This window comes from Panthera uncia, chromosome B4 (assembly GCF_023721935.1).
Source record: "Panthera uncia isolate 11264 chromosome B4, Puncia_PCG_1.0, whole genome shotgun sequence".
Classification (NCBI taxonomy): Eukaryota; Metazoa; Chordata; class Mammalia; order Carnivora; family Felidae; genus Panthera; species Panthera uncia.
Window position 1 is genome coordinate 122,966,161 of NC_064809.1, and position 23,096 is coordinate 122,989,256.

A 23,096-nucleotide genomic window follows, 5' to 3' on the forward strand; every position below is an offset into this window, starting at 1 on the left:
TGCCTTGTAGAATAAATTTGGAAGCTCTCCTTTCTTTTCTATGTTTTGGAATAGTTTGAGAATAGTAAGTATTAATTTTTCTTTAAATCGCTGGTAGAATTCACCTGTGAAGCTGTCTGACTTTGGACTTCTGTTTTATTACTGATCAACTTCATTACTAGTAATCAGTCTATTCAGATTTTCTGTTTCTTCCTGATCCAGTTTGGGACGATCGTATGTTTCTAGGAATGTATCCATTTCTTCTAGGTTGTCCAGTTCGTTGTTGTATAATTTTTTAATAGTTTCTCATAATCGTTTGTTTTTCTGTGATGTCAGTTGTTATTTTTCTTCTTTCATTTTTAATTTTCTTGAGTCCTCTATCTTTTTTCTTGCTGACTCTGGCTAAAGGTGTCTCATTTTTGTTTACCTTTTTAAAAAAGCACCTCTTTGTTTTATTGATCTATTGTGTTGTAAGTTTCTGTTTCATTTATTTCAACTCTGATCTTTATTCCTTCCTTCCTTCTACTCACTTTGGGCTTTGTCTGTTCTTTTTCTAGTTCCTTTAGGCATAAAGTTACATTGTCTGAGATTTTTTGTTGATGTGTCTTGGGGTAGGCCTGTATCACCATAAACTTCCCTCTTAGAACTGCTTTTGCTGCATCCCACAGATTTTGGACCATTGTATTTTCAGTTTCATTTGTCTCCGTGTTTTTTTTCTAATTCCCTCTTTGATTTCTTCATTAACCTATTGGTTGTTTGGTAGGCATTTTGTTTAGCCTCCATGTGTTTGTATTCTTTCCAGTTTTTTTTCCTTGTAATTGATTTCTAGTTTCATACTTTTATGATCAGAAAATATGCTTAATATGATTTAAATATTAAATTTATTGAGACTTGTTTTGTGGCCTAACATGTGATCTGTCCTGGAGAATGTTCCATGTGCACTCGAAAAGAATGTGTGTTCTGCTGTTTTTATTTTTATTTTTTTGCATTTTTTTAATATAAAATTTATTGTCAAATTGGTTTGTTCTGTTTTTAGATGAAATGTTTTGAATATATCTGTTAAGTCCATCTTGTCTAATGTATTGTTCAAAGCCACTGTATCCTTGTTGATTTTCTGCCTGGATGATCTACCCATTGATGAAAGTGGGATGTTGAAGTCCCCTACTACTGTCAGTTTCTCCTTTTATGTCAGTTAATATTTGCTTTATGTATTTAGGTGCTCCTGTGTTGAGTGCATAGATATTTACAATTGTTTTACCTTCTTTTTGGATTGATACCTTTATCATTATGTAATGCGCTTGTTTCCTGTCACAATCTTTATTTTAAAGTCTTTCTTTGTCTGATATAAGTATTGCTACTTTGTTTTATTTTTTCTTTTTTTTCACTCTCATTTGCATGGAATATCTTTTTGTATCCCTTCACTTTCAGTCTGTGTCTATCTTTAGGTCTGAAGTGAGTCTCTTATAGGCAGTGTATGAATGGGTCTTTTTTTTTTAAATGCATTCAGTCATAGTCGATTCTTTTTCTTAATTTTCTGTGTGTCCTATAATTTTTTATTGACTTCCAAACAGTAGTTAGAAAAGACTGAAGTAAATAGTATTTATGTCTGGAAATAGACACGCCTCTTCCTCTCCTAGCTCTTGATGTAGGGAGTTGAGTCAGCTTATTTAGGCGTTGATTGGGTTTGGGTTTTGTTGTTGCTATGGGTTACCTTCAGTAGACTACCAGATTCTTCTGCGGTACCCTGTGCTTAGGTTGAAAGTTTGTTGGTGGGGTGGGTTCTCATCCTCAGCTTTAGACCCTCCCTGTGTACCTCTCTTACACTTATTGGCCTGTTTGGGGCTGGTATGGAGGTGTGGGGGTTTCCCTGCTGTCCTGGTTTAGTCCCCAGCAGGCTCTGTGTTGCTGGCTCTCAGAGTCGGGCATTCTCCGTGATCCTATCCTGCCCCAGATATGAATCTCTAATAGTCTGAGCCCATGATGATTTCTACCAAGGTTAGAGAGCTTTTTCTTTTTACTTCCCCCACCTGCATTGGGTCTCTTTCTACGCCCACAGTCAACAGTGTTTCCATCCTCCCGCTGGCCACTTGAGGCTTTTGTTCCATAGGGGAGAGACTGCTGGCTGGCTAGGACTTCAGGCTCTCCCTGCAGCCATCGTTGCTCCCCTCCTCCAAGTAGGCATCTTGGCCATATGCTTCCTTCATTCTCCAGGATTCCTCACGAGCACCTGGTGAGGCCTGTGGGGAAGATCTTGTGAATAGGTGTAAACTTCCTTTGCATCTGTGGCTCCCAGAGTTCTTTACTGTCATTCTAGTTCACAGTTGGCCCTTAGCAATTTGTCTTAAAAACTGAATTGAATTCTTTTTACCTAGAGATCCTGCTTTCATCCCTCAGAACAGATGAACCAGTTCCTAAGTCCTTCTCTCTTTGGAGGTGCCTGTCTTTCTGTGCCTTCCAGGCTAGGTGGTTGTGACCTCAGTTGTCTGGTGGGTTCAAGAAAAGTTAGGATTTTGTGGATTATCTGGCTTTCTCTTGTTATGGTGGGAGTGTTGCTTTTTCCAATTTTCCACATTCTAGGTGGAACAGACACATACCTAGATAGGAGCAAAGATTACCTCCCAATGGGATTATAGTCAAATTTTAGTCTTGTGCTTTTCTGCATTTTTGTACTGTTTTAATTAAGACTGGATTATTTTTATAATCATGTGTATACACAGATATACACATATATATCTGAATTTAAAATATGGATAGGATTATAAAAATTATATATATATATATATATATATATATATATATATATATATGGAAAGAGAGGGAGGGAGGGAGACCCCTATAAGCGTTGAGTTGTTCTTTCTTGTGCATTGTTCAAGTGAACTAGATAGTGACCAAATGTGTACCTTCGTTTTATCATGAGAAGGTACCTCCTGGGGGGGTCAGTAAAAGTATATGCACCGTTATATGAGAGCTTCACATACTTCTGGCACTGTTTAATAGGTGTTACATACATGAAGGGCATCTGTAGTTTGTTATAGAGCATTTTGTGGTGTGCTAATGAAATGCTAACCCTTGCCTCCTTCCCTGTAATTGGCTTGTTTTTATAGATGTAAAAATTGGAACTTAAGAATTGAAATCACTTTAGTCACTTTAGTGACTGAAATGGCTTTAGTCACCTGCAAATAAATGAAACAGCCATGAGTCAACTATTCATTCTTCATTAAACAATGTCTGTTGATTACTACAACATGCTGGACACTCTGCTGAGTCCTGGAACATTGCATTAAAAGAGAGAAACAAACTCCCTGCCCTGACTGAGCTTCCAGTCTCCCACGAGAGACCAGTTTTTAAAAAAAAGACGTTGTTAACTTGCCAAAGTGACCTTTGACTTATAAATCCAGTGCCTTTCCCATTAAATCAAGAAGAAAAAACTTATTCAAAAGACCAGACTTCATCAGACAGCTGATTTTTCACAATTTTATGAATGCATTCATCCCTGAAACCTGTTTGAGTGTGTTCTATATACCCAGTCCTGTGCTTAGCCAGGTAGAAATGAGAATTGACTCTAGAGGTTCTCACTAGCTGACGAGCTCAGACCCACCTCTTACCTTCTATCAGTAAAGCATATTGAAATTCAGGTGAACAAGTGGTAATATAGAGATAACCATGAACCATATGCTCTTTTTTTTTTTTTTATAGCTTTTTTAATGTATATTTATTTTTGAGAGAAAGCGCATGTGCAAGCAAGCAGGGAAGGGGCAGAGAGAGGGAGATACAGAATCAGAAGCAGGCTCCAGGCTCCAAGCTGTCGGCACAGAGCCCGATGTGGGGCTTGAACTCACGAGCTGTGAGGTCATGACCTGAGCGAAAGTTGGATGTTTGACCTGCTGAGCCACCCAGACACCCCGATATGTTCTTTATTTATAAGAAATGTAGATCATTCTCAAACTTGGACTTTTCACCTCTTGTGACCTCCTAGGTGATCTTGGCATAGTGGTTGTTGTTAATGGTTGGTTTAGCAGAAGTTAGGAAGCGCACGCGTGTGTGTGCATGCGTGTGTGTGTGTGTGTGTGTGTGTGTGTGTGTGTGTGTTTAGGGGTGGTGGACCGGGCAGGGAAGATGAGGTATCAGAGAAGCCGAGAGAAGACTGAGATACTAGAGCTTTGGAGCCAGACACATCTGGGCTTCAGTCTTGGATTGTCCACATACTTGGTGCATCTCCTTGGACAAATAAAATAACTTCTCTGAGCCTTGATTTCTCACCTCTCTGCTGGGACTAACAATAGTACCTGCTTCGTAGGGTGGATGTGAGGATTAAATAAGAAGTATGTGCGAAAGGTTTAGCACTTGGCACACTGCACTCATTACAAGGCAGCCGCCATTAGCACTGTTGCTGTTGTGCCAGCATCATGGCTGGAGGTCATTCAGAGAGTTACAAGTGTGGAATTAAGATGCAGGAGCAGGGCCGAAGCTGGAGTTATAGATGTGGGAGCCACCTGCACAAAAGGGAGGAGGAGAAGGTGTGACACTGGAGGAGCAGGGTGACCCTGGGAGTGCCAGCCTGGGGAGCGAGATGGAAGAAGGGGACACGGGAAGTCGGCACTGCACAAAGGGCGGCTCCTCTTCTCCAGCGGCAGGTGATGTCTCCTGGGAAAGGTGCCGTGGGCGGGGAATGGCAAGCCACCCTCCTTGATGGTCCGGCGGCGATAGAATGATCACTCCAGACACTTAGCTAAAGTTTGACCTCTGTCAAGAGTGGCCAAATGTTCTGGGAAGTCTTCTCACGTAGAAGTTGGATCCAGTGTGCTCATCACTGATGGTGGTTTTGAACTTTGGCTTTATTACATGTGCAGTACTTTTGGTTCACTCAGTATTCAGCATTTATTAAGTGCCTCCTGGGTATCAGGCACTCTGCTAGGCACAGGGGGTGCATATACCATTTTTCTTCCATGAAGACATCCTTGGCAACAGTCTTTCCTCATACACCCGCATCCACTCACCAGGGCATCCTGGTTGGCTCTGCCTTCAAAATATTTTAATCTGACTATATTGCATTATTTCCCTGGTTACCACCCCTCATCCAGGCCACTCTCTTGCCTGGATTATTGCAATAACCTTCAAGCAGATCTCCCCCTGCTCTGTCCTTGCCTATCTATACTCAATGTTCATCCCAGGAGCCAACTACTCTTGTCAAAACACATGGCAGGCTCAAGAGTGTTGAAATAGTTGGTAGAGCTGGGAGTGTGGGGAGACTGGCAGTTTCAAATCCTGTGGTCAATACTGAACCAACCTGTGAAGTTGTTAGGGGAGGGAGGGAACAGGCTGCAATCTGGGGCAGGAGATATCCAGGTTGAGGGAACAGCAGATGCAGAGGCCCTGGTGAGGTTGTCAAGGACCTGAAGAAACAGAAAGGGCACTGGTGCTGTAGGAACTGAGTAAGCTGGTGAGGTGGGGTGGGATGGAGTGGGAGGAGCTGAAGCCAGAGAAATAAAGGTGGGGACAGTGTGGATAGGGTCCTGTGGGGAATATGTCGAAGGTCTGCCCAGCTAGGGATTGGGGGCTATTCACTCATTCATTTCATTTAACAAACATTCCTTATATGCCCACTTGGTGTCAGGTGCTATGCTAATTGCTGAACATACAGTGATAAGCAAAATAGGCACAGTCCCTGCCGTCTGTATTGGAGCATGCAGTCTAGTGGGAAAGATGGATATTAACCAGATAATCACACAAATTAGTGTATAGTTACCAAATGTCACAACTACAAGGTCCTTCAAGGGGAAAAACCAGAGATTCCAGTTTAGTCTAGGGGGCTTCAGAGAAGGTTTTCCTGTGACACCTGAGGAGGAGTTGAGTAGGCAAGGAAGGGTTGGATGCTCTTGGATGGAAAGATGCCCAGGTCAAAGGCTCTGAGATGGGAAAGAACAGGGCGGAAGCAAGTGGGGCCGAAATGTAGGTGAAGAGAGAAAATTTAAGGTGAGGCTGGTCTTTGGGGATCATGGTGAGGATTTTGGTTTTTATCCTAAGAATAATGTGAGGGGCACCTGGGTGGCTCAATCGGTTAAGTGTCCGACTCTTGATTTCAGCTCAGGTCATGAGTTTGAGCCCCACATTGGACTCTCCACTGCTGGTGCGGACCCTGCTTGGGATTCTCTCTCTCCCTCTCTCCTCCTCTCTCTGTGCCCCTCCCCTGCTCACACTCTTTCGAAAACAAACAAACAAACAAACAAAGAATGTGAAAGCATTGGGGGGCAGGGGACGGGTGTTTAACCAGAAGGTGAAACAGATCAAAATTGCAAGTGTTTTAGAGAAATCCCTCTCACGATGTGGGGTTGAGGTGGGAAGGTGAGCAGAGCAGGGTAGGCTCTTGTACTTACTTGTAGAAGCTGCTGTAGTGGCCCAGGTGAGAGATGAGGATAGCTGGAAGTAGAGAGAAAAGGGGAAAACTGGATGAGGTTGAGAGGCAACTTGGAGATGAAACCTGTAGTATGTGGTGATAGGAAGAGAGACTATTTAAGTCTCAAAACTAGATACACTAAAGAGGAACAACCAGCCATTTTAAGTCTCATGGTGTAATGCAGTGGGTGGCACAGGGCCACCTACAAAGTTTTCGTGTCTTAAAAAAAAATGTAACTTAATTTGATCACCTCTTTAGACCTAACTGCCAGTCTATAAGAAGTATGCAGGATAGATGAACGTGTTAAATGGCACTATAAGGAAGACATGAACCAAATCAGAGTGTGGGACATGACAGGGAACAAATAGCATGATGTTGCTGACAAACCAATGCCGTGAAACAGAATTTTTAAAAAGTCTTTGGAAATAGAACAAGGCAATGTTTTTGTGCAGTGTGTAGACCGTGTTTGGATCCTGATTCAAAGAGACTAGAAGATATCTCTGAGAGAAATAGAGGAATTTGCGTACCAACTGGGCTTTAGCTAATAGGAATTGCTGTTCATCGTGTCAGGTACACTAATGGCATGGTGGTTTTAAATGTGGCAGTGCATACATACATACATATATAAGGGCATGTTAGAAACACACACGAACTTTTTGAAATCATACATCTTGAATTTGCTCAAAGCATTCCAGACAAGCAAGCATGGCATGTGATAAATTGAACTGGAAAAACGTTGCTAGTTATGGAAGCTGGGTCACAGATTCTTGGAGGTTTATTATACTATTCTATCTTGGGGTATATTTAAAATGTTTTCATAATAAAAAGTCAAACAAAAACTTTATGAAAAGTGGAGTTCCCAATGAAATAGAGAACGTAAGAAAAGAACCAGCCTGACAGAGAAGTGAGGAGTTCAGTTTGGACGTGTTGAGGTCGATGTGCCTTTGGGATGCTAAATGGAGGGGTCCTGTGTGTGGTTGGTCTGGAATTCTGGAGACCTCTGCTCTGGAACTGCGAGAGTGAGTATAGATGGTGACTGAAGCCATGGGCTTCCTGAAGAAGGATGTGTGTGAAGTGAAGGACAGAGGGTGGTACCTTGAAGAAAGAGTGCAGAGAAATAAGAGGGTTTGTTTGTTTGTTTATAATTTACAGCCAAGTTAGTTAGCATATAGTGCAACAACGATTTCAGGAGTAGATTTCTTAATGCCCCTTACCCACTTAGCCCATTCCCCTTCCCACAACCCCTCCAGCAACCCTCAGTTTGTTTTCCATATTTATGAGTCTCTTTTTGTTTTGTCCCCCTCACTGTTTTTATATTATTTTTGTTTCCCTTCCCTTATGTTCATCTGTTTTGTCTCTTAAAGTCCTCATATGAGTGAAGTCATATGATTTTTGTCTTTCTCTGACTAATTTCACTTAGCATAATACCCTCCAGTTCCATCCACGTAGTTGCAAATGGCAAGATTTCATTCTTTTTGATTGCCGAGTAATACTGCAGTGTATATGTATACCACTTCTTCTTTATCCATTCATCCATCGATGGACATTTGGGCTCTTTCCATACTTTGGCTATTGTCGATAGTGCTGCTATAAACATGGGGGTGCATGTGTCCCTTTGGAACAGCACCCCTGTATCCCTTGGATAAATGCCTAGTAGTGCAATTGCTGGGTCGTAGGGTAGTTCTATTTTTAGTTTTTTGAGGAACCTCCATGCTGTTTTCCAGAGTGGCTGCACCAGCTTACATTCCCACCAACGATGCAAAAGATTGTATTTGATGTTTCACGTGTTGGTTGGCCATCTGGATGTCTTCTTTGGAGAAGTGTCTATTCATGTCTTTTGCCTATTTCTTCACTGGATTATTTGTTTTTTGGATGTTGAGTTTGATAAGTTCTTTGTAGATTTTGGATACTAACCCTTTATCTGATATGTAATTTGCAAATATCTTCTCCCATTCTGTCAGTTGCCTTTGAGTTTTGCTGATTGTTTCCTTCGCTATGCAGAAGCTTTTTATTTTGATGAGGTCCCAATAGTTCATTTTTGCTTTTGTCTCCCTTGCCTCCAGAGATGTGTTGAGTAAGAACTTGCTGCAGCCAAGGTCAAAGAGGTTTTTGCCTGCTTTCTCCTCAAGGATTTTGATGGCTTCTTGTCTTACATTTAGGTCTTTCATCCATTTTGAGTTTATTTTTGTGAATGGTGTAAGAAAGTGGTCCAGGTTCATTTTTCTGCATGTCGCTGTCCAGTTTTCCCAGCACCACTTGCTAAAGAGATTGTCTTAATTCCATTGGATATTCTTTCCTGCTTTGTCAAAGATTAGTTGGCCACACGTTTGTGGGTCCATTTCTGGGTTCTCTATTCTGTTCCATTGATCTGAGTGTCTGTTTTTGTACCAGTACCATACTGTCTTGATGATTACAGCTTTGCAATACAGTTTGAAGTCCGGGATGGAGATGCCTCCTGCCTTGGTTTTCTTTTTCAAGATTGCCTCGGCTATTCGGGGTCTTTTCTGGTTCCATACAAATTTTAGGATTGTTTGTTCTAGCTCTGTGAAGAATGCTGGTGTTATTTTGATAGGCATTGCATTGAATATGTAGATTGCTTTGGGTAGGATTGACATTTTAACAATATTTGTTCTTCCTATCCAGGAGCATGGACTCTTTTTCCATTTTGTGTCTTCTTCAATTTATTTCATAAGCTTTCTATAGTTTTCAGTGTATAGATTTTTCACCCCTTTGGTTAGATTTATTGCTGGGTATTTTATGGTTTTTGGTGCAATTGTAAATGTGATCAATTCCTTGATTTCTCTTTCTGTTGCCTCATTATTGGTGTATAGGAATGCAACAGATTTCTGTGCATTGATTTTATATCCTGCAACTTTGCTGAATTCATGATAAGTTTTAGCAGTTTTTTGGTGGAATCTTTTGGGTTATCCATATAGAGTATCATGTCATCTGTAAAGAGTGGAAGTTTGACCTCCTCCTGGCCGATTTGGATGCCTTTTATTTCTTTGTGTTGTCTGATGGCAGGGGCTAAGACTTCCAATACTATGTTGAATAACAGTGGCGAGAGAGGACATCCCAGTCTTTTTCCTGACCTTAGGGGGAAAGCTCTCAGTTTTTCCCCATTGAGGATGAAATTAGTGTTGGGTGTTTCACATATGGCTTTTGTGATCTCGAGGTATGATCCTTCTATCCCTACTTTCTTGAGGGTTTTTATCAAGAAAGGATGCTGTATTTTGTCAGATGCTTTCTCTGCATCTATTGAGAGGATCGTGTGGTTCTTGTCTTTTCTTTTATTGATGTGATGAATCACATTGGTTGTTTTGCAGATATTGAACCAGCCGTGTATCCCAGGGATAAATCCCACTTGGTCATGGTGAATAATTTTTTTAATGTATTGTTGGATCTGGTTGGCTAATATATTGTTGAGGATTTTTGCATCCATGTTCATCAGGGAAATTGGTCTATAGTTCTCCTCTTTAGTGGGGTCTCTGTCTGGTTTTGGGATCAAGGTAATGCTGGCTTCATAGAAAGCGTTTGGAAGTTTTCCTTCCATTTCTAAGAGGGTTTATTTTTAAGGAGGGACATGTGTGGTGAAAGGAAGAGGTGGGATATCCTGAGAAGGGGCGGTTAGTGACGTGGGGTTCCTGAGGAGGCTGGAGGGGATGACACGGAGTTAGCCCTTGATTCTGTCAGAGTGGCCGGGGAGGAGAGCTGTGTTGTGGTGGAATCCTGGAAAGTTCTCCCTTTGCCGCTGTGTTCCCTGCAATGTGGGAGTGGTGCCCACAGCTGGTGGAGGGTGTGCAGGTGGGTGGGAGGGTCTTGGAGAAGGTTGGTGAAGAAGTGCAGAGTTAAAGAGTGAGAAGCCTGGGGGGACTGCCTTGGGAGGAAGTTGGTGATCGGGGTCTGACAGGAGAGTCCATGGGACACCGCGAGAGCAAGGTAGGCAGTGTTGCCGGGGGGGTGAGGATGGTGTGGGCGCTCAACACGGGCTCTGAGGTCCCCGTGGCGGCCATGCCAGAGGAGGACTCCATGGACAATGCGTGACCCAGCCCATTGTGTTCACAGTGAGAGCCTGAAAGTGGCACACAAGGTCTCCCAGATTCTCATCTCGTGCTGCAACCTGCTGTCCCCTCACCCTTCACCCCCTTCCCCCAAACAGCCGTGGGCTCTCCACATCAGATATGGTTTCAAGGTCAGGGATGTTTGTCAGGGCAAAGACAGGCTGTTGCTTCCCAGTTCCTGCCGAGTGGCCAGAGGCCGGGGCAGCCAGAGCTGGGCTGGGTGGGCCAACGCTTGGGCAAGACTGTCAGCAAAACAGTGTTCCCAGGCTCATGGCCCCCTGTCTGCACCATCTTGCTCAGAGTCCAGGCACCATGTCCCCTGGTGGCCACCGTGGGCACTATGCATGCCCTGCTCAGACCCACCAGTGCTCGGTGGGGCTTGGGCCACCCGTCCTGCCCCTGAGGTTACTGCTCCCAGTGACACTGGTGCAGCCAGGACACCACCAGGGGAAACCAAACCCTGTCCGGGCCTATCGGGAGGACTAGGCAACACACAGAGGCACTTAAAATGGGTCATTTCTCTTTCTAGCTTAACTCAGGTGATCCGAAAGTTTGCCAAGCAGCTGGATGAGTGGCTAAAAGTGGCTCTCCATGACCTTCCAGAAAATTTGCGAAACATTAAGTTTGAATGTAAGTACTGACTTTGGGAGCTGAGGGAAGGGAGAACAACATTTTAGTGCCAAACGTTTTACATAGGTTGTTAACAAGATAATAACAACAGCAGCTATCATTTACTGTTTACAAAGCACCAAGTACTAAGCCTAGTGCTTTTCCTGCATTAACTCACTCGATCCTCACAGGAGATTTATTACAGGTGGCACCTTTCTCCTTTTGTGGAAAATAGAACAGGCTTAGAGAGGCGGTAAGTAGCAAAGGCAGGATTTGCTCCCGGGTCTGTCTGTTGACACCAAAGTTTCTGCTCATCACTGCCATCTCCTCTCATTAATCCTCATGCCTCCTCTGTGATGTAGGGAACAGTATCCCTATCCTGCAGATGGGGCTCCGAGAGGCAAAGAAACCTCCCCAAAGCCACACGGCCATGCAGCTGGTAAGAAGGGGCCAGGAGTCAAACTCAGGTCTGTCTGACCCCAAAATTCGGAGATTTCCCAGAATCCCCTGCCCCCAAAATGGTGGTAAGAGGGGACAGAAAACCGCTTCAGGGCTTCACATATTCAATTCTCTGCCTAATGAGAAAGCCAAATTAATATTTCTCCTACGGGGATTAGGACTGTGATTTTTTTTTTTTTTTCTGCTAAGCATCACCAGCCATTCTGTATCATTAGTTTTGCCTGAGAAAACTGGTCCTATTTCGCTTTCTCGATGTTTCTGTACTTGTGGGAAGACTCATGTGCTATTAAACAAAGATGATATGATTTTAAGCAAAACAAAGTTTTAAGATATGTTTCTTAAAGCACCATTTGAATACAGCTTGCCATTCTTGCCCGGAATAAGTGCCAGCAAGGAAAATGAAGGCGATCAAATTACCCTCTCTCTGCAGGCAAAGGGAGCCCTTTGAGACATGCTTTGAGGCCGCCTGCAGTGCCCATCACCTATTGATAAAGCCTGCTTTATTTCGCAGCCCTCAGTTCTTTTCTCTTCGTGAGCACTAAATTCCACATCACAAAGTTAAAGAAAAAGTAATTAAGGAGAAGGATTAACGATTGATCGGTCTGGAAAATTAGAAGTTCATCTGTGCCCCCCGCCCCCCCCCCCCCCACTCCATTCCTCCACCCCACGCCCTATTTTTCAAACCAAGCTGGCTCTGAGTACAAATTAGAATAATCCCAGGGAAATTTCTGTTTCTTGACCAGTTCAGAAATTAATGAGAAGAATGTCCTGTACCCGTTTTAATTGTGCTGACCAAACAAACCTGTTGAAAGTTGGCAGCCTGGAGTTCTGTTGGGCCCTCCACCTGTGGGTGCCTGCAGGAACCCCCTCTGCCCAGGGAACCTCGGGTGCACTTGGACAATGTGCAAGGAGGGGAAACACACGCCATTCCAGACAGCTCTGCAGGAATGAAGACCTGGGACTGGGACGTGGCTTGCCTGCGTCCTGAAACCTGCAGATTTAAGATCACCCCACTTCAAACCATCAGCTATATGCTCTCTCTCTCTTTCTGTCTCTCTATATGTATATAATATATATATATATATATATATATACTATATCACTATAGTAAACAGGATCATCAAAACATGCAAATAGATCATGGAGATCATTTGATAAAAATGGCCGATTATGAATGCAAAGCCACATTCAAGGTGCAGCCCAGGATTTCATCCTAAAAGCGGCCCCTAGTGCCACACACCACTGAGGCTCAATCAGGTTTCCCTATTAGATATACTACTTTTACAGGGCCCTCTTCAAAGCTTCCTCTCGATCCCAGCAATTATTTATGGGGAGAAGTGATGGAGCTTGCAATTAGCGAAATGAAAGACAAGTAAATAATTGCTTTTACTCACGGTTGATTGACACCACTATTTCTCACACCTGCCAGTGTGGCAGGCTGGTGACTTTGAAATATGTACCCCAAATATCGCCATTTTAGGAAATAGTTGTCCGCATGGGAGAACAAAGAATCAAATGCAGGGTTTTGCCAGTGGGTGCATAAAATGGGGTTGGACGGTGAGACAAATTTAGGGAAATAAGCTACTTTTTGAAACCTGTCCCTGGAAAATCCGTGGTGGGACCATACAGCATGCCAATATTTTAAGCTAATGCTTTTCTCTTGCAGTGTCGAGAAGGTTTTCCCAAATTCTGAGACGGCAGACATCACTGAATCATCTCTGCCAGGTATGTGTCCTGTGTCATGTGTTCTAATGACCACGAAGTCATTGCAAATGGGAGACAAATCATGAAAACAACTCCTGAGAGGATCTGTCAGGGTATGGCTGTTTAATAGTTTAATACAGTAGAGTAGGTGCTTGATACACTCCTACTGTTACCTTTAATTTCTACTGATAAAGAATAAAAACATTAGGCAATCACTAAATAGTTGAGACTAATACACAGAATAATCTCTGATGTCAGTTGCCCCTTAACGCTTCAGACATATTCTCTGGTGCCCAAGCTTGCGTTTCCCTTCAGTAAATCGGGATTTCTCAGCCACCGTTGACATCTGAGACTGGATAATTCTTTGCTGTGGGGAGTCGTTTTGTGCACTGGAGATAATTTAGTAGCATCCCTGGCCTCCACCCGCACCCGAGTGCCCAGATGCCAAAAGCACCACCCACCCCCAGGTACCACCCTGGTTGTGACAGTCAGGAATGTCTCCAGACACTGCATCCCCCCAGTTGTGAGCCACAGAGAGAAATGATGCAAACAGATAAAGAGCATGATTTGTTTGTTACGTATGTGTCATTCAGAAGAGTTCAAAGCCTGTACACAGTATGTTAAGTATTTGCCCACTTTTATTTATTTTTTCCAGATTTTTGTTCTTTTTAGCACAGAAGTGACATATGCTTACTATAAAAAATTCAAAAATAACAAAAATGTGTACAATGAAATGTGGAAGAGCCCACTCTTAACTGCTTAGTTGTAACTTGATGGTATAAAACCTTGCGTTTGTACCTTAAGTTTGTACCTTAAGGAAGGGAATCTTAGTCTATTAAGGCAGCCTGTAAACATTCATTAAAATATCAGTGATCTCAGGGGCACCTGGGTGGCTCAGCCAGTTAAGCTTCCGACTGGGTTCAGGTCATGATCTCACAATTCCATGGGTTCAAGCGCCGCATCCAGGCTCTCTGCTGTCAGCATGGAGCCTGCTTGGGATCCTCTGCCCACCCCCATCCCCCGACCTCACTCTGCCCCTCCCCTGCTCATGCTCGCTCGCGCTGTCTGTCTCTCTCTCTGTCTCTCTCGCGCTGTCTCTCTCTCTCTCTGTCTCTCTCTCTCAAAAATAAACAAACATTAAATTTAAAAAGAAATATCAATGATCTTAAAGCAGAAGGGGCAAACTGGTGGCTGCAGATGGGCCCTCAGGTGGGTGGTTTGCATGTGTTCCAAACTTGTTTTTACTTCCTTATTAAAAGTTGAAACCGGGAGATGATAGCAAAACAGCCCTAGCACCACATTTCTGAGGTCAGGGATCAAGTGGATGGGCTGAGCTCCCCAGCAGGCACTGTGCTCCCTGTCAGCCCCACTTCCTCTCATACTTGGCTGGCCCACCTCACTCACACTGTCACTTGCCTGCCCTCTCTGTGTTGGGTTTGCCTCCTCTCCCTTATACTGCTTGTTCTGGGTTGGTGCCAGTTATTCAAGGTCAAGGTTGAAGGAAGGGGTTTCTGCTTAGAGTGGCCTGAAGGAAGCCTCCCGGCCAGGACCTCGAAAATACAAAACTACACCCACAAGCACTCACTCTTCCTGCCCTGCCCCTGGTGTAAAAGGCACAGTGGGTGGTTTGAAAATCAGAGGGAAACGCTTCTGTGTTTCTGCTGCCTGGGAGAGAGGCCATACCTGGGCACTGTTCAGGATGGGGCAGAGGCTGACAGATTAGTGGGATTTGGGAGAGAAAACAAATATTGGCAAAATAGAAAAACACTGCCATATGTCCAAGGGTGTGTGCCTTCTGGTTCTTTCCCCAGCTTGGAAGAGCTGGGCTTGGGATGTATCAGAGAACTAGGCATGGCTTTGGTGCCTCCCTCCTCAGCTCAGACAGTTTAGGAAAGCCTTTGACCCTTTAATGCACGCATAGGTAAAAACATCCGTATCTGTACCTACAGCCATCTGCACACACATGTGTACTCTCCCCACTTCCCACACAGACAGTGCATATTTTAATTCGTATAAATGCTACCTTTCCGTCTTCACAGGACAGCGCTCAGACACATTTCTGGATCGCCCAAAGGAACTGGGGCTGGTGATAGGAATGAAACACCATCGAACATCTTAACTAACATGCCAGCGAGCTTTCCTAAACACATGCAAGTAACACTTAAACCCAGGCTCTAAATACCCAGGCCCTTTCAGATACACTAAGCAAGCAACTTGGCATTCCTAGCTCAACGGTTCATTCCACAAAGTCTTTTGAGTGCCTACTGTATGCCAGACACTGTGTTTAGTGATACTTGCCCTCAGCAGAAAAACAAAAACAAAAACATTTAAACAAAAACCAATTAAAAGTGATAAGTGTTATGAAGGAAACAAAGTGGAAATAGAGAGTAATGGAGCATGTAAGTCCAATTTAGATAGAGTGCTTAGAGAAGGCCTGTCCGTGGGTGTGACATTTCAGTTGTGACGTGATGGCAGGGTGAGAGAAGAAACCTCTAGCTGGCAGGGATGCCATGTGCCACGGCCCTGATGTGTCCCTGCCTCACCACAAAGAGAACAGATCCAAATAACAGCAGCTCCTTTACTGAGTTCTTACCCCCTAAACTGTGCCCTTTGCAAACATTATCTCAGGGAAGGTTCCCTGGTGGTCTAGTGGTTAGGATTTGATGCTCTCTCAAACGTTATCTTAAGGAGTCCTCAAACGGCAGCCCTCCTTAAGAGGCAGACACTAGGACATCTCCATTTTATAGATCAGGAAATGGAGATGAATCTGTTAGCCTGCCCCAAATCAGTCAGTTGGTTAGCAGCAAGGCCAGGATTTGAACTAAGTATATTTTAGTCCAGAATACCAGACCGTTACATTTAGTTGTTTTGATTATCATTAGAGACTAACCCAACTCATATATTCATATAGTTTAGGCCTCTGACCTTCAAAGAGTTCTGCAGTGATTTAAGCAGGAGTTTACTTGTCCTTGGACAGTTTGGGGGTAAAAGGGGTTGTCAGTATTTACCTTTGTCTGGAAATTTACAAGCATTAAGAGACTTTTAATGTCCATTGTGTATTGGAAATCTTTTGTTTTCCATTTTATAAAGACATTTTTTTTAAATATGCAGGTGAAGGAGATGATTCTGGAAATGTTTCTTTTATCAGTATTGTTCCAACTCGGTGGTTCCAAATATTGTTCCAACTTGCAAATTTAAGTTTTCCAGTCATGTGGGTTTGCTGAGGAAACCACAGGTTAAGCCTGTGCTGGAGCATGTGCATGCATGCACATGAACGTGCACACACACACACACACACACACACACACACCACATACATACTAATAAGCAACTGAGTCTTAAGGTGTTGTCTCCCTTTCCTTCTCTCTCAGTTATTCATACTTGTTTTCATCACTATAGTTACCTAAAAACCAAAAAGCAAAAATAGAAAGCCAGACCATAAACTGCTTCAGAATGCATTCATATGAAAAACACACATTATAAAATTTGGGGGATTAAAGCTACCATAGGCCCACGGGTAGCAGGTCCATTCCCAGGTCTGAGCCCGTTGCTTCTCAGGCACTGGAGACACATCATTAAGCACAGAGCTCCCATCCCACAGGCTTACATCAGAAGGCTGACAGATCTCTGGGCTTCATCCCATTGTTCCCCAGGGGTCAAGACCAAAGGGACTGGGAACAGCAGGGTTTGGTCTAGCCTAGGCCACCCTGGAGTAATGTTTTATAAAGAAAAGAAAAGAGAGCCACAAGGGAAAAGAGTGTATGGGTCTTCTGAGTTATGGGCTTATCTGCTGATTTCCTGAAATTGAGTTTTCCTTAGTTAATTTCAAAGTAGTTTGCAAAATACCATATTCAGATTCATTAAAAAGAAAATAACATGCAGGGGTTTTAACCTAACAACCCATGAGCTAATGAGTTGATTGGATTGGATTATAGGCATCTCGGACAGTAATCCACAGCGCAGACATCACATTCCAAATGCTGGAAGACTGGAGGAACGTGGATCTCAACAGCATCACCAAGCAAACCCTCTACACCATGGAAGACTCCCGCGACGAGCACCGGAAACTCATCATCCAGTGTAAGATGTTCCACCAAGGATTGTGTCTTTTCTGGTTTTGTTTTTAAAAGAAAGAAAGAAAGAAAATGTATCTTGGTAAATATTTAAGTGAGAGTCCCACCCTGTCCTTCCCCCTAGGATCCCTTCCCTCTTATTGTTCCTGTTAAATGGGTCAGCCCAGATGGGAGGGCTAATTGATTTAAAAGGACATGTGTCAACATTGCTGGGGAAAAGGGGGCCTGGTCCAGTTGGGCAGCACACAGTGTTATGCAAAAGGCTCCGGATGTGACCCTTCGGTGCCAGAAATAGTTCCATAGGTGGCATACAAAAATGAGAACAAAAGCTTGTTGTCTGTCTGAGTGTATGTCAGCCTGGAGGCAGACGGGCTGCCTGTTTTTCGGCAGAGGGTCAGTCAGCTCACCTATTGGCAGGTGAACCTTTCAATCACAGTAAATGTTGGAGAAGGAATGGATGGTGGTTTACCTCTGTGCATATATGTTCACGTCCCTGTGGACCAAGACTGGAGGAATACCGCTCCTCGTGTTCTCTGGATAAGGTCAGGTTGGTTGTTCTTAGTAGTGGAGGACTTGAGGAGGCCAGAGACCATGACCGCTGTCAGCACATCTCTGCTGTTCCTCAAACGCCCCCACAGCCTGCTGCCCAGGGCATCCTGCACCCGGCCGCCCCAGATGGGGGTCTACTGGCAACTTCCTCAGTGCTCAGCCTTCCTTTCTCATGCCTCTGGAGGAGAGGAGTATGGAACGGTGAGTCCACACTCCTCCCACCAGCTCTCAGGAAGGTGGGTGCTGAGTATGGCTGGAGGTGGGGGGGATGTGACAGCTGGGGTGCTCTTACCTTCCGAGTGGGGTGAGGCCCCAGATCCTGACAGTACATTATTCAGGAAGCTGCACAGTGGCTGTGTCCCGAGAAGAGGGGTCTGTTCTCCCAAGAGCCCCACGCCCCTCAGATTTCCAGTATATGCCTTCTGTATGTCCTCTTGAGGGAAACTTCTTCAGCCAGCCTAAGCATGTGGCGTTTATAAACAAGGAAGTTCCTCTTAGGGGCCTCTTTCCCACTGAGCCCTTTTCAAAAGCACCTGGAACGGCTGAAACCTGAACCCCTTGGACCTTCCCTAGGGCTTCTTCCCCAGAGCTCCATGGACACTGTCCCATCTTCCACAGCAGCCCCCAGCCTGCTTTCCCCTGGTAAGAGCTTTAGAGATGCTCCCGAAAATAATGACTGAGCTCACGGACTGCCTAGTCTGTGTCAGACCTACCACACTCGGGGTCTCATTAATTCTCTACATCAGCCCATGGGGAAGATAGCCACCACCCCCGTTTTACAGAGGACCAGACTCAGTCCCAGAGAGTGGTCAGCCTCACCCCAGGCGAAAGGGCTGCGCTCAAACCTGCACGTCACCACCACATACTGGTGTTGCCCACTGGGAAGAGCAGAGGAGACAAAATGATGAGATATGGGCAAGTCCCAGAAGCTGCAGGGTCTTTCCAAGTTCTTGCGATCATGCCTCCTGTTCTGTTTGTCCCTATTGCCCGCTACAAGGCCAATGGAAAGCACTGGTGTCTGCCCCCTAACAGCACTAGCCATACCCCTGATCGTTGTGTCCCCAGGGTCTCGTCCCAGGCCAGCCATGGACAGGTGCCAGTAATGTCTATGCAGGACCAAACAGATGAGCAGAAACCCAGAATGATACGACTCCCAACAGCATGAGACCCCGCTGTCTTCCCCACTCAGCACCTTTTGTGGAGGAAAACAAAGGGGAAATGCTTAGGGGAAAGTCACCATCATTTGCTTTGGGGACCAGGCTCTGAGCCTTTGCTGGAGCCCCTCGGATGTTACTGCAGTGTCTCCAAGAAGGAACTTTGGGGAGTTTTCTCTTCAAGTTCTCTTAGGCCCGGGATCGAACGGTACCTTTTAGACCCATGAGCATACTCTTCTTCTAATGGAAGGGGGTGACGAGGTTCAGTCCACCTAGCTGGTTCTTGCCGAATGCCTGTCCTGGGCCAGGCACTGTGTTAGAAGCTGGACAAAAAGCGGTGAATAATATGGATACTGCCCTTCCCATGTAGAGCTTAGAGCTAATGGCCAATCAGAAATCAAACAAGTAATTTACGAATGGTTGAACGTTTCCAAAGAGGACATGCCATATGATGCAGTGTCTGGAACAGGGGGGATTGAGCAAGGGCACCAGCCCTCAAGGCAGGTGGCCTGGCACACAAGCGTCATCCTGCAGCTCCCACCAGACACCTGAGAAGTAAGTTCCTGAACACAGCTGTGTGCTGCACCAACGGTGTGTGTGCATCAACCTTTCCTTACAGCTAGTTGTCAAACCTACACATTCCTGCTTTAGGGGGGTTTCCATCACCTCTGTGAATCAGGCCCTGCCTGGGAAGGCTCCCCTTAATTCACAAGTGCACATCAGGACTTGGGCAGACTGATGAGAATAACTGTGGTAAGAGCAGACAGTCGGGGTGCCCAGCAGACCTTGATTCAAACCCTGGCTCCAGTGTACTGTGACCCTGGCTTCCAAGTCTCTGACACGGGGACAATGTGGGGGGATTAAATGGGGCAGCATGCGCACCGTGTGGGTGCCTGGCACACAGCGTGGAGCCGGTACAGTGGCAGGGTTAGGAGGCGAGCGTCGAGTCAGGCTGTGTTTGAAACCTGCCTCTCCTATTCGCTAGCTGTGAGACCTGCAGAAAGTTACTCACCTCCGAGTGCCTCCACTTCCTCATCTGTAAAATGGGAAGTAGAAATCATACCTGCCTTCTCGGGTTGTTCATCCGTTCATTCAACAAACATTTGAGCAACTGCTGTATCACATTCTCGAGGTTGCTGTAGGTGGGGTGAGAGTGTCCGTGTCATTAGGGAAGTGCCTGGCACACAGCAAGAACCCTGTAAATGTCAGCCGCAAGCATTTGCCTCACCACCTGCGAGGTGACAGTGCTATCAGGAGAACGGGAACATCAGGGAAGTCAGAGGCATGGGCTCCAGTCCCTGCTCTGGCCCTCACTTACCCTTTGCCTTGGAGGGGTCACTTAATCTCATTGGGACATAGCTTCCTCGTCCATAAGAGGACGCAGATACCAATTCAGCGGACTTCTCATTCAGCCCCTTCTCGTTCTAAACTGTCTGGATCTCCTGGCCCCGGCAGCTGACCTCCGTGGCAGTCCTCAGCTCAGGAAAATGGAATGCATTGGCCAGGCCCACAGAATGGGACGACGGAAACTGCCCAGGCAAATTTAAAACTGTAGAAACATGTGGGTCTGAATGCATGGTTTGGTTTGCTGAGCTCCACATGTAAAAACAAACAAACAAAAACAAAACAAAACAAAAAAACAACCCAAACCACAGAAACGGCAATCAGAAGAGATGGTCCAAACCACAGCAGTGTTTCTGTTTTCTGCTGACTTCACCAATCACACAGCCCTTCCAGACTCAGTTACCTGACATGCAGCTGAAGACAGGTTATCAGTGGTGCAATGGTCCTCCTGTTACTAGTGCAGAAACTAAGGGCGTGGAGATTGTCTCCTTTATGCTGTGAACAATGAGTAAGCATCTGCTACATGCCAAGCTCCGAGAGGCTGGTTAGAGCTATTTGCCCAACGTAGCTGTGGTTCAGAAGCCCTACCATGAGGCAGAGAGCAAGGGAGCTGCAATGTCTGTGCCCGTTCGTGCAAGGAAGCACGTCCTGGATAACGGCTGTGTGAGGCTAGGGACGGCCTCAGCTAGGAAAGAGGTCGGACAGAGAGCTGGCATGGGAGACACCCCCGCCCTCACAACCGTAACACAGCATCAGTGATGCAGTAAAGGTGGAATACGGATAATAAAATGCTGTGGAAGCACAGAGGATGAGCGATCAGTTCTGCTGGCGAGGGGCCCGGGGAGGGGAAAAAGGATGTCACAAGAAGGGCCATTTCGGCTGGGCTGGGCCCTGAGGAACCAGATGGTCCAAGCGAAGGGAACTGCCTGAGAAAAGCAGGGTTTGTTGGGGGGAATGCAAGCTATCTGTGGTAGCCGGGCTTTCCGGTGTTCACAGGCTGCGAAGATGAGCCTGGAAAGGTAAGTCGGGGCATGCTTTCTGAAGTCTGAGTGCTCCGTTGAGGCTGGAGTTTTGTTTTTATTCAGTTTTACTCCTTTGATCTTTTAAGCTGTGGCTCTGTGTAGACACAGCTGCAGTGACGTGTGGGGGCTCTCCTTTGTTTGACAGTGTACCAGGAGTTTGACCACCTCCTGGAGGAGCAGTCTCCCATCGAGTCCTACATCGAGTGGCTAGACACCATGGTGGACCGGTGTGTTGTGAAGGTTGGTAAGCTGGAGCGGGAGGAGCAGCCCCGGTACTGCCCCCCAACACTCACCTTCGTGGCACTTGGGAGATGCAGAGCCCCGCACTGAGCTGTCTGAGCGTTCCTCAGCAGCCACGGAGCCCTGGGGTTCTGAGCAGAGGCCTGGGCCCCCTCCGGAGGCAGGGGTTGCAGGAGGCAGGACCATGAGTCTCCTTCCCCTGATTCAGCCAGGTCAGCGTCTCTCTTTCGTCTGCGGTGTAAACTGGGTCCCGACATCAGCTTTCATTTTCTAAAGTGAATTTTTGCTGGTAGAAACAGAAAGTCAAAAAGCCATTGGTTCCATAGCATTGAACTTGGAGATCCATAAGCCTTCCTATCATCTTTCAGACAGACAGTAATAAAGGAAAGGTTGAGTTGACCCCTGTTTAAGCCGTTCACTTTCTTGTAGGTGGCTGCCAAGAGACAAGGGTCCCTGAAGAAAGTGGCCCAGCAGTTCCTCCTGATGTGGTCCTGTTTCGGCACAAGGGTGATCCGGGACATGACCTTGCATAGTGCCCCCAGCTTTGGTAAGGCCGCCCCAGCCCTCCTCATATCCAAACCCTGTTTCTCTGGGTTTCATGCGTGAAGTCCACCTCTCCAGACCCAGCCGTGATCTCACTTCCTGTCCCTGGGCCCACAAGGACATCACCCTGAAATGTGTGTGTTCTGGAAGGACACATCATCATCAGGACTTCCGGGGAGAAAGATGGCATTGCGTGCTAAAAAGCATGCAAATTGGAAAATGCAGTTTCTCACACGGAGAGTACTATCTGAGCTTAAAGAGGAGTAGATAGCACTGCTGTGCACCCCCGTTGCCGGGTGTCCCCAGTGAATCCTGCTTCCGGGGACTATTTTGCAGAATTCCACTGTGTGTACTTCCCAAGACTGGGAAGCAGAAGAAGCCTCTGAGTTTGAACATTTGCACATGGCTCGATTGACGCTCCAGCAGTGGGGAGAGTGGCTAAAGCTTCTTTAACAGTGTGCGCCAGTCGGATCCCTAGAAGAGGACTTTTACGTTCTTTTTCCCTTGAGTCCTCCTCACCTCCCTACCCAATACACACCTGCTGCTTCCATTGTAAACGGGCCTGGAAATCTCTGCCCAGGGGCGCTTATCATGGTCTGCAGGCAGGAACCTAACACCAACTTGGGGGGATTGCTATGCTGCATTGTGGGACGTGGTTTTCTACTTGTCACTGGAAAGAATGGATGATGCATTGGGTCCAGGTCATCATTAGCAAAGTGAAGGGAAACTTTAAGGCATCATCCAGACATGTGAAATCTCAAAGTGCTTTGGCCTCACATTTCTAGGCATTTTGGCAAAGGGCTGTTGGTACGTTTTCTGGGTAATTGCGTCTTGCTCACTATTTTACTTTGCAAGCAGAGATGTGGTTTCATTTCTCATTATCTCCAATTAAGCCAATCAGCTCTGGGTTTCACTCTGGGTTTAATTTGACACTTTTCCATCCAGCTTTTTATGGTCTTGTCACC

General features: G+C 45.6%; 1 protein-coding gene across 1 annotated transcript in view; it reads left to right on the forward strand.

Annotated features, from left to right (window-relative positions):
- The window catches only part of RFX4 (regulatory factor X4), an 80,287-nt gene that overhangs the window by 21,544 nt on the left and 35,647 nt on the right, over window positions 1–23,096 (forward strand). Inside the window, exons 5-9 of the mRNA XM_049626231.1 lie at window positions 10,964–11,064; window positions 13,169–13,227; window positions 17,142–17,286; window positions 21,494–21,588; window positions 22,018–22,135. Coding sequence (XP_049482188.1) covers window positions 10,964–11,064; window positions 13,169–13,227; window positions 17,142–17,286; window positions 21,494–21,588; window positions 22,018–22,135 — 518 coding nt within the window. The remainder of the gene's footprint in view (window positions 1–10,963; window positions 11,065–13,168; window positions 13,228–17,141; window positions 17,287–21,493; window positions 21,589–22,017; window positions 22,136–23,096) is intronic.